The following is a 12,425-nucleotide window of genomic DNA, read 5'->3' as shown; positions in this document are numbered from 1 at the left end:
ATTATATTTAACTAGAAGAACCAAACACTGAGAGGTAGGGAGAAAGTTTGCAGGCTGAAAGTAGACAATTCAGACTTGGATCCAGTTTCCTGGAATATCCAGAATCCATGTAACCCAAATACATGGATTTGAGTACAGCCTCAGTTCTGAGTAACTTAAATTCTGTGACGACATAATTTCAGGGAAATGAATGTACCACTTATGTCCAAAGTGTACAGAGGTAAAACATCTGCAGAACAAAGCTTTGACATCCTGCAGGAGCCACTTAACTTTACACAGCTAATAAGTTAATTTTCTAAAATCCATGATCAGCATCATAATGCACTGTACTACAGGAAAAATCAGCATACTTCTCTTTCATGCTGATATTTTGATAGCCTTTGCACTATATTTGTAATAGACATAACATGATGCCATATTTTATTACCAGCAGAGTAGCACCAAGAAAAAGAAACAAGGCCAAAAGAGCCTCTGCAATGGCTCACAAACTATTTTCTGAATCAGGCTTTTCTACAAAAAAAAAGGAATTTTTCTACAGAAAGAGAGTATCGTCTGTATCCAGGCTATGATGGATTTAAAAAACAGATCCTAAAAGGTCATTGCAACTTACAAGAAAAGAAAAGTGCTGTTAGTCATGCCAAGAGTGACCCCTGTGTCCCTGCCTGGCGGCAGAAGCATGAACAATGACTTACCAGTGGCTACTCCCCACAGCCGCTCTTCTTGGAATTGCAACATCTGGTATGTAAAACCCTTTCCTTCCTCACCGATGAGGTTCTTGCAGGGGACTCTTACATCTTCAAAAAAGATCTGAGCTGTGTCTGATGACCTCATACCTAGTTTGTCTATCTTTTTAGCGACATGAATGCCTGAAGAGAAAGGCGTATGAGAAAGGCCACAAAAAATAGAAGCACTATGAATAAATACACTGTTTTCAGAAAGAGAAGTCTGCAGATGTGCATGTATGTTCCAAGACAACAGTAAACCTACCTTTAGGAAAATCATAATAGTATCCTGGAGTAAAATGGCCCAAATCCTATTTTAAAAGGGTTTTCCACTTTACTAAACCAGCAAATCAGAAACATTAAATGTAAAAGTCCGACTTTTCATTATGTCCCCAAATAATGAATATTTACTAGTCGTAATAATCTGGCTCCACACAGATCTTCAAACAATGCAATATTTGTTTATGTTTGATTTTTATTTAGCATTATAATAAAATGCTGAAATTCAATTTGGCAATATTTGCTGAGTGCCTGCACTGCTATGAAACAGTACACAAATATTCAGTAAGGACAAAACCAGAGCTATATTTTAAGCTGCAGCTAAGAGTATTTCTCCTGGATATCCTCTTCCTTCCCTCTCTTCATTTATCCTCCCCTTCCTAGCCTACACTGATTTTTTCTGGTACAGTGATCACTCTGAGTTTTCATGTATGTATGTTTGTGAGGAGGGTTTGCTTCCCCACAGACCTCTCTACATAGCACTGACTCTGACCCCACGTGCATTGGTCTGTTAAAGATGAACCTGGTTCATTCAGGTCTGGCCACATAAGGGTTCAGCTACCTCATCACTACCTCATCACAGGACTCCTTCCTGTTGTTTGTTTTTTCATAGCTACCAGTTCTTCCTTGCTGTTGTTCAGATGCAAGCATAGCTAACCCCTGTGCCATGAGAATTTAACAGGCATCCACTGTTTTCTCATGGCATTTCTCCTGTTTTCAGCTTTTATCTCCCTGTTGATCTGGAGCTAATTCAAATATTCAGGGTGAAAGTCAAGAATGTTTCAAAAGCAAAAGGAGGACAACAACCAGGCATAAGGATTTGTGCATAACAAGTTAATTACATCTGACAAGTCTGTATGTGCAGCAAAACAGTCCTCCAACTCAGCATATGTATCTTTGCCAGAAAACCACTACTTTACTACTCACGTACACGTTATTCCAACCAGCTTTGTGATGAGGAGGTATTCTATTGTTATTTTCCTCTTTATGCTTTTTCAACCCTCTACTACTCTTTGGCATGGCTCAGTAGAAGCTGGTTGGTCACCACACAGATTGTTCTGGTCCTTCTGTACTTGTTCGTGTCTTGCTATTCTTCACAGCTTTCAGAAAACATGTCTTCCTGAACTATACAGACATCTCACCCTTTACTCACAGGAGGCCTTCAGACATATGAAAATTACTTTGGTTTTGTAGGCAGAAGAAGTTGGCAGTCATTTCCTTAAAATTTACTCTCTCTGGCTGCACTAAATAAGGTTATGGAAATTTTCATCTCTTCACAGAGATGAAATACTGACAGTATTTACAAATGCCAAGACTTCTCTGAGAGCAATGTTCACATAGACTTCCACAAGTTCCACTCAAGATTTTTTCTCCACTAACCAATCTGTAAACAGATTATGTATTAGGAAGACTTGCTTTGATATATGATCAATGCAGGAATAAAATCAGGACAGAGGTATAAAAATTCTTGACTTTTGAATTGAAAATTATCCAGCAATTTGTACTCAGTCAGCCAAAAAAACATTTGTGGTTTATTTCCATATTAAAAACAGAGCTAAATAACCACACTGGGAAACTTAGAAGCCCAGATGAAATCTGGAACATTGTTTCCCATTGGAATACTGCTATTTGGTTTCCGTGTGAGTTGCAGAGATCATGTATGGTCTAAAGCCAACTGGCTTTATGCAATCACTGCTCCTCACCCATTTGAAGATGCACTTACTGCCCTTGTTAGTGGGTGGTTTAAAAGGACTCTCCTCAGGAAAGCACAACTGCTGCCAGTTCATTATTATATTGCTAAATCAATCCCATTGTTTACTTCCCAGATCCACATACAGCAACCACTATTGAAGAAAGCTCTTACAGGCTTAGTTAGTGAGCTAAATGTGCTGATGATTTCTACCTGTAATTCTTCTGGATTGGGTTGTGTGTTCAATTTTCCTGGGTCCAGCAGCATCCCCCTTTGTCATGCCCTACCAGCTTCATTTGCTCTTAATTCATGGTTCTCACCCACAAGGAGACCAAGCTGCATCAGTCTCTTCTGAGGCTAGCACATGGTTTACATCATGGAAGACAATCATACATAATCATCTCTTTGGCCACTATGGGGGCATCAAAATCTCCCTTCATGTAATTATCTTCCTTCTCTTCCTAAGGGGTACTACAAATGAAAAATTACCAGCAGAAGTAGAAATTCTTGGCCTAGATAACTCCTGGTGTTCATCTGTATTAAACAAATTACACACAATAACTCACAAATCTGAATTTAACAAGGCCAAGCACCTGACTTATTAAAATCACTGTAACAGCCATTTGAGCTACTTGAACCAGTATCATTGAGATGGATTGCTATTTCTCTGACTGGGCAGTTCTTCCCAAGTGTCTTTGATTTTTCATTTTCTCCCATTCCTCCAGCCTTCTGACAATCTCTTTTATTTCCTGGATTCTATCTTGAGAGAAAGGCAGTTGCTGTCTCCTGACACCATTTAGTGCCATTACAAATGGAAACAGACACATTTTAAATTGCAATCCAAGAAACACACTCTTTCTCTTTTCATGGTTGCTCTTCTCCTTATTAACTCCTCCTTGCAATTTGCTCTAGAGCTATCTGAGGACTCAGAGGACAAACCAGAGGGCAAAATAGTTACCATATCAGGGCTGCAAGCCATTTGTCTATATACCTTACACACAGACATTTTGCAACTTGCTAGATTCTCTTTCATTATATGAAAAATTCAGCTGCTTTTTTAAGACATTGTTATTGTATGAGAAGTATTCACCTAATTTGGATATCTATTGTGGATCCATGGTGCTGTTATCCAAACTTCCTTTATGAGAGATGTATTCAGCAGTGTCTGTCAAATCTAGACCATGATTTGCTTCAGCCCAGATTAGAGTGTCTATTTAGAAGAAGCAAATCCTACTTTGTCTATCCAATAAACTATCAATTGTTGAAATTAATAATTCATTTTCAAACTTGGAATCTTTTTCTCTCTCTTTTTTTTTCCTCACCACACTATATAAATACAAAACAACTTAGATTTTTAGCAAAAATACACCACAAATCCTTCCTTACCCAGCCATATAGGCTGGTGCCTGCAGAGGTGAGTCAGATATAACACATTTGCTCTCCATTGGGGTTGTTTTTGAGCTTTGACACACATACATCCACAGACATTTGAGAGTGCATCATTCCGTGATGTCCTCCAGACGCTTCCCGTACAGCCTTGGTCTGCCGCCCTCCATGGAGCACAATCTTTAGCAGACAGACATCCTTAGGATGTATCAAGACAGATGAGCTTCCTGAAAAATCTCACTTCTGATATGACTCACCCACAGAGCACAATCAACAGTCTTAATACTTCATTTCAAAGAGGTCGCCAATCTTGGCACTGTGACCCCTTTGGAGATAAATGTGTGTATCAGCACAGAAGAATTAAAACATGCATTTTGAGGAGAACAAATTTTGTTCCTAGGAAGACTTCTACACTTCTGCACATCAGAATAAGGTGTCTCAGACAATTTTTCTGCTCTACATCTATTTAATGCAGGTAAAGAAAGTCTGTGTGTAGGCTGTGATATCCAACATCTCCCCTCTCCTAGAGCTATGACAACTCGTGTCTTTTTGGAATAAGCCAAGTAGCTCAAAACTTGACTCTAAGTCAATTTTTGTGTATTTTATGTGCCACCAACTCTGGGTCAGCTGCTTTGTTGTTTTAGGAAGATTGATCTCAGAGAAGTACTGCATTTGCATTCTGACCCTTCCATGAAAAATCACAAGAAGGACTTCATTCATTTATCAGCAGATGGCTGACAAGTGAATTTACCTGGAAATTCAGAGCAATTCTGGCTGCAAGTTACATGTTTGCTCATCACTTCTCAATAAGGATGAAGTTCACAACTAGTGAAGCAGCTCAGATCTGTCTTCCATGAGCTCCCATTCTTGCAAGCCTATCTTGCATGAGCAGAGGTTCACTCCGTTCGCTCAGAACCTGCTTGATTCCCAAGGCAACTTACTTGTTTGACTTACTCCACACTTAAATTCATTTAAAAGACATTCCCTTAAGAAGCCCTCATCATCCTCTTTTGCAACACTGGAGAGCTGGGTTTTATTCTAATCCATTAAGTGAACATAGAGACATTCACTTTACTGCTACGATGGTGTTCCTACATGTGAAATGCCAATAATGGCACATGCTTTGTGTGTAAAATACTCAGAATTGAATGAACAAAAAAGCCCTGAGTATAAATATCTTGTATATAAATACATTAATATACATTATTCTAGATTTAATAACTATTAAATTGTATTAAATGGTTTATTTGCATAAAATGAACATTAATTAAAATTAAGTATTAAATATACTTTATATTATACAGTGCATAAATTAATATGTTGCATTTTTTAAACATTAAAATGAGTCAAAACTGAAAAGGTTTAAAAACTTTTGAACAGGTGTCAAAACTGCAAAAAATCCCCACCAGCACAATTTTAACTGCATCCTCTCTGGATGATGTTCTTTATGCATATAGCACTCTGCACTTGCAGATTACTCAGGAACAGACACTGTGTGGATGGCTACCACTGAAACTGGCAGCCTTAGCTCAGGAAGTATTTCTTCCATGTCTTCACCTGAATTGCTCGTCTTATTCAAAACTAAATCCCTGCTTCCAGGATATTTGAATCTTTCACTCCAGCCCACATTTAACTCTTAGACTATTTTTATAATTTAACTGGTAATAGTGCCCTGGTGAAAGGATCCCTTTGCAGAGCACAGCCATGAAACACTCTGAATATGCCTGCAATTCTCTTCAGCAAGCCCACCAGGCTTGAGAGGTATTTCCCAGGTTTGAAATCTCTAAACTCTTTATCCTTTTACTTTCATATGGCTATGAATCATTGCCATGAAAATGTATCTGAACAACTTCTCTAAATATATTTTTGGTTAAACACCTTTCCTTCCTGTATTAGGCATATAAAAAACACCGATAAAATCAAATGAGAAGACAAAGAGTTCTGTGTTATTACCAGGTAGATTCATTGGCAGACATATGAGAGATTTATTTAGATGGGGAGGTCCTTCGCTGGTGTTTGCCAGGAGGCACATCCAGTCTGCCTGGCTCCCAGACGTGATCCACATCTTACCACCATTTATGACATATTCATCGCCCTTTTTCACAGCTGTTGTCTTGATATCTATTTCAAAACACAGGAAATGAAGGGTTATTCTTGTGAAGGAGAGGTATATTGGTCCAGGTATGACTGGCAGGGTCACTGCCTTGCTCTCAGACAGAAAACTATTTGGTTCTTTCTCATACCCCCCAGTCCTATAACCCTTCCAGGCCATAAGGCAAAACAGTCTGGAAAACTCTTGGAAGGCAAGCCAGGGAAACAGGACCACTTCTCCCATATTCCTTTAGGTGGAGTCTTCATCCCAGTGGATGAGAGCAGAAAACTTCCTCGGTAAATGTGGTGGTCAAAAACTTGGGAGAGAAGCATCTCACTGTGAGGTGATCTATTAAGAGTTTCACTTACTGTGTACCTTAGTCCTGAGGAGGCCATTAATTCCAGAGTCATGACTGAAACAAACACAAGCCTCGGTATCTGTGAATGCATAAACATAAACCAACATGCACTTCCTGCATGCTCTTGGTCACCGTGCTGCAATACGGTCAAAGCTGCTAAACTACTGAAGGCCAAGTCTGAATGCACTGAGTATCTGGACATGAAGGAGCTCTAAACACCTGCTATTTATATACCCTGGCAAAAAAAAATCTTATTTTCATCTGCAACAGTTCACATCATGCTGCAAACAGCCCTAACTGCAACAGACAGCCAGAGAGAATCATTAGTTATTATTTATCCTCCAGCAGAGCTTCCAAAGGGCTCCCTTCTTTTCTCTGCAATTGAACTTCTCTGACAAGAACCCCAGCTGATGAAGACTCTCCAACAGCTGTAAGCAGGTGATGGTATAAGAGAACCCAACCACACTCCCAATAGCACCTGTGAATCTAACAAGACTATGAAATCCATGCAAGACCATCCACTGAAGGGGGATCATAGAGGGGAGAGATCCGTCGATCTTGGAGGGTAGGAGTCAGACACCAAGTGGAGTGGGCAGGCATGTTTAAGTCATCTGGTTACACTTTCATACACAATCACCTCAGTCTGCACATGCATGTTCTTCCCTAAGGCTCTAAATATAAACCAAAAGCAAACCCAAGTATCTGATCTTCATTTAGGAGATAAACAGGGACTGAGGTCAGCATGGCTGGAAATTTGTCTTGTTAATGAAGGTACAGGAGAAAAATGATGGGAGAAAATTATATAAGGTATAAAATAAGGAAGCATGGGATATAGCTATGGCTAAAGGAATGTAAGCAAGGGAAAGATATGGTAATCATGTGGATAAAACCAGCAGACACAGTGGAATTCACCCAATAAAAAGACTGTGGCAAATCTGTCCAAGGGACTTGATATGAAATCTGTATAATAATGAATGCCAAAAAGTTTAAGTAGTCTAAAGTACTGGCACTCATAATACATGGACACAGACATTGGACACTCATATACATGGAGACTAAATAATAAATGAAGGATGCACAAGAGCTGGAATAAGAAGTATGACTGTACTGAAACGGTAAGATGGGAGCATACACAGTGATTTACATCACACATCCCTTTGTTATAGAACAGCTACTAAAGAGATTAGATAGAAGTCCCATAGAAGGTCTGCAAAGGAACAACGAGCACTGTAATGTTACCACAAATGTAAATAGTTCTTGCAGACACGGCGTCACAGGGGCCTAACCACCCAAATACAGATCAAAGAACAAATGCCTTACTAATGAGAATGTTCAGGCACTCCAGATTCAATTGTTCAGTTTGCTTCAAACACTTGGGAAACAACTATTTTAAATGATCTTATGAATAATTGATTCTCTTTAATCAGAGATGATTAATAAAGATGATCAAATAGATACATAATATATAATATGTTTAAAATATAGCGGGCTTTGAAAACCTACTTAACAATTTACTATGGTCAAGTAGACTCAGGAATATGGCTATGAAGATAATTTGGAATATTTGGCTAATTATTTTCCCTGACAGGGCATATGTCTGGGAAAAGGCTACTTCAGTGGGTGCTCCATAACTCATTTTTGCAGGCACATGCCACTGACTCTTACAACCAGCATTTCCTGAGGAGCCCTTCTAGGGAAGAGCACAAGGAATCACCAGAGGTGAATGATACAGCTGATGCTATACAAGCAGCCAGGGCTGGTCACATCACTGTTCAAATCACACCTACTCAAGCCTCAATTTTCTTCTCCACTGCACTCGAGTCCAGCCATGCACTTAAATTGATTTGACTAAAGGTAAGGTTGGCTTCAACTTTTAAGGTCAGTATTACAGTCAAAGATAGGCAACACACATCCTTAAAGTAAAATATGAAAAACACATATCTGAAATTTACATCATCAGCACAGGAAATAAAAGACAACCCAAAACTTTAAAGAAATACCTTCATGTCTAACTGAATGAATAATCACTTCAAATATCAGGAAATTACTTGCAGGAAATGAACAAGATTAATCATACAAGTAAGCTACAATTTGGAGGTTAGAATATAAGTACTGGAGCAGGTTGAACTAAGTTAAATCTTTTTGATGAAAATCAACAAAATTAAAGAAGATTGTGGTGGCAAACAAAACTGTTTTAACCACAGAAATGAAAATAGGATAGGAAAAAAAATAAGGCATATAGAGGATACTTCATAAAAATATTTCACAAGAGATTACAGACAGAATCACAATTTGGTTGACAAAGCGAAACAAGAAAGACTATATAGAAACTGAAATTAGTGAAAACACAGGTTGCTGGTTTTGGCGATCTGCACGACCTCAAAATACTTTTGGAAATAAAAAAAGAATTCAATTTACCCATGGTATCTTATTTAAACCCAACCTGATTTATTATGAAATAGGATTTTCTAGAGAAAAATCCTATTGGACCCAAGCAAGTGAAATTAACACTACTAGGTAACTGTGAGTTAAAATTTGAAAAGATAAGAATTAGGACAAAAGTGGAAATGTGCATAAGGAACTTGGCAAAGCAAAAATTGCATCAGGTTACATAAAAAGAAGAAGTTCTGATGTGTAGGGAGAGTACTGGTTAAGCCCCTCCTTGGATATCAGCCTCTGGACAAAACCTACTGAATATTTGCATTAGTGTTCTTTAAAATTATAGGAATACACTAATTAAATTTGTATGTGACACATACTTGGGAGACATCACCAGCTCAGACAACTGAAGTATGGCCCAGCAAGAAAGGAATGATCTCAAATGTTCAAATTCAACATGGCAAGTACAAGCACTCAGACACAAAGTAGTAAAAGTGATTGCTAAGTCCTGCAATGTTTCAATAGCAAACTGGTAATGAGGATGATCCATAGTTAATCACAGGATACACAAGTCTGCAAGCTGTTGTGTAACATCATGTATTGGAGAGTAATACTTCTACCAGGGCTGGAAATGTATTTGTGCCATTATAGACACCATGTGAAATTCTGGGGTTTTATGCTCAGAAAAGACAGCCTCAATCCAGAAAAGCAGAAAGGCTGGATTCCACTGAGACAAAATGGAGCAAGATATTTATGTTGAAGAGGTAGACAAACAGCATTACTAGCTGCAGATACCTGAACATAACCTGAAGAAAGTGGATGTGTTTTCCATGATGTGTTCTTGTATATACCCACAGACTACATTCGATAAATTGTGGAATCGGAGTGAGATAGAATGAGACAATTTCATTCAAACTGACACAAATGTTTATGCTATGTAGTACCATTATCATGAAATTAAAGACACTTTCTGTATCATCTGTACTGTTCTGCTTTTTCTTCTCAAGCCAACTCTCTGCTAGTTTTGGTGCATGTGGTCACTACTGTGGACAATATAAAACAACTACACTTGAAAGCAGACAGGTGTTCCTTCAAATTGACATGAATTTTGTATTAGACTAATATACACAGTCCTTTTTATTACGTTGAATTTTGAATAAATTAGTTTAAGGCACATTTCAGTTCTCATGTAAACATTGTTTTTGTCTTCTATGTTCATACCACTTTCAGCAATTTTGGAACTGCAGGGAAAAATGTTAGAGATACCTTACTCTGTGTCATTCTTCAGTTTAAAATATACTGGCTCACATGGCAGAAACACGTCCCCAACCTTCACATGTGAACAGTTGCTATGCCCCTTCACTTCTCTTAGGGAGACAAACATCCCAATAGCATCAGTAAAGAAAGGAAGCACCAAGTGCAGTTTCAAACACCTCAGTCTGCTTTACAGCTTGGCCATCTGGAGATGGTGCAGAATGGTACAACTCAGAACACAAACTATTGTTGCTCATACCTAAGTTCTCCATTTAATTGCCCTTCAGAAGCACTGTAAGCTGGATTTGGCATTTATATCATGGATAAAATCTTCCAGGACAGGGGAAAAAGTATTTTCATTTCATCCTGCAGTGTGTCTCCAAGCTGCAGCATAGGTTCAGTAGATAATCCTCTTTGATTCCAAATTGGTTTTTAACTGCATTCATCTAAGTGTATCACACCACTTTAACTAGATGATAAACAAGATGCTGTTGAAGGAATATTTATGTTACTTATTATCTGGAACACTGAATCAAAAAAAAATTAAATTCCTATTTAGAATTTTCTGATAATTTTCCTAATTAAACTAGAGAGGCATTTATTAAAATAAATGATGTTGTATTTATTACATTAACAAAATTCAAATTTATAATTACTTTAATAAATAAATTATTAAGTGCTATTATAAGATGTATTATTTAAATCTTAATAATATTTCAATTATAACAAGCAATAATGTTGTTTAAATTATATTGAAATTTAATATTTTATATTTATTACTTATAATAATTAAGTATTATTAATAAGTACTCTTTAATAAACATGTCTATTAGAATTATGGAATTTTTCTTATGAACAAATTCAATTAACGCAGAAAGGAAAACAGCAATAAATTATGCAGAAAGATTTAGTCCCATTATTTCATTATCCACAGTAACGTTCTTGAAATCTGTCTGCTGCACCCTTGCTCAATCACTGGATGTTTATCTATTAGCCTTGAAAAAACAACAGAAGTTTGGTCATGGAGATGGATATAGGACTCCTCAGATAAAAAATGTCTGTCATACTTGGCAAGTTTGTCTGCAGAAAGATGTCTCAGTAATTTGTAAGAACACAATGTGGTCAACTTGGCCATGCTCTGTCCAACAACTAAACCTCTAAAAGTAATCACTTATCACTCCCTTTTCCATTTCATCATCAAAGGAAACATTTTCTTTTTCTACTGTGTCTGTTTTGATTTAATTTTTCAAATTTTCTACTGGCTCAGGCACTTCAGAATAATAGTTTCATTTGTCCTGGTTTCTAAACACATTCTTGCACTAAACCAAGAAAAAGAGTTGCATGCAAAGTAACTAAATCATAAAGACAATAGACTGGACATTGCAAATTCTTCATTAGCTCTAAATAAAGCAATCACCAATTGAGAGATATTTTTGCTTCACAGGAATGACAGAAGGGGCTGAGGTGAAATAAGGATGAACAAGAGGAAATAATTGTGAAAGTGATGCTGTCATTTTTAGAACAGAGAGGTTCTGTAGTTTTCCCCCACTCAGTGGAGAGGTCATTGTCAAGGCAGCCCAAGTTCTAATCCAGCTGAACAGGTTATGTTCCCTGTCAGTACATCTAGAGCTGCACGAGTGAAGGTGGCTGTGCAGCTGATGAGGTGTGGAGTGCTCCTGACAGCAGTGAGCCTGGACAGAGCAGGACAGCACTAGAAGAAAACTGGGGCCAGCATAAAAGCTGCATTTATCTGTTGTGCTCAGCCTATACAAGGTTACTCCATTGATTCACCTGACAGAAATGTTAAAATTGATTGCTTTTGGATGCCTGAGAAGTATGTGTTAGGTTCCTGGAATATTACTTTTTGCCCTCACCACACCAGACTTTCCTTCCTTTTGTTACTTACAAAGGACAAGGGCAAAGTAAAGAGTCAGGAAAAACAGATCCTTTCCATTAAAACATGAGGCTGTCTAAAACTGACAGTTTGCTAGGTTAACTTACTTGCAACATCTGACCCAGCTCCAGCTTCACTGATTCCCAAGCAAGCCACAAAATCACCAGCTATAGTTGGTACAAGGAACTGTTTTTTCAACTCATGAGAACCAAACCTGCAATATAACAATAAACATATAACAATATAACAAAATATAACAATATAACAAAAAAGATAGACTATTAAAACCCTATGGAGGTAAATTTTATTCAGAAGTTAGTTACAGATTTTGTTCTACCCACACAGAGATCAGAGATCAATTTTCCTATGAC

The 12,425-nt window shown here is 37.7% G+C and overlaps 1 protein-coding gene across 1 annotated transcript in view; it reads right to left on the bottom strand.

Annotated features, from left to right (window-relative positions):
- The window catches only part of LOC128799602 (probable acyl-CoA dehydrogenase 6), a 75,198-nt gene that overhangs the window by 13,274 nt on the left and 49,499 nt on the right, over positions 1–12,425 (bottom strand). The window contains exons 4-6 of the mRNA XM_053964134.1: positions 12,162–12,268; positions 6,031–6,198; positions 693–866 (exon numbers count right to left, since the gene is read on the bottom strand). Coding sequence (XP_053820109.1) covers positions 693–866; positions 6,031–6,198; positions 12,162–12,268 — 449 coding nt within the window. The remainder of the gene's footprint in view (positions 1–692; positions 867–6,030; positions 6,199–12,161; positions 12,269–12,425) is intronic.

This window comes from Vidua chalybeata, chromosome 1 (genome assembly GCF_026979565.1).
Source record: "Vidua chalybeata isolate OUT-0048 chromosome 1, bVidCha1 merged haplotype, whole genome shotgun sequence".
Lineage (NCBI taxonomy): Eukaryota > Metazoa > Chordata > Aves > Passeriformes > Viduidae > Vidua > Vidua chalybeata.
This window is presented reverse-complemented; position numbering and strand designations above follow the sequence as displayed.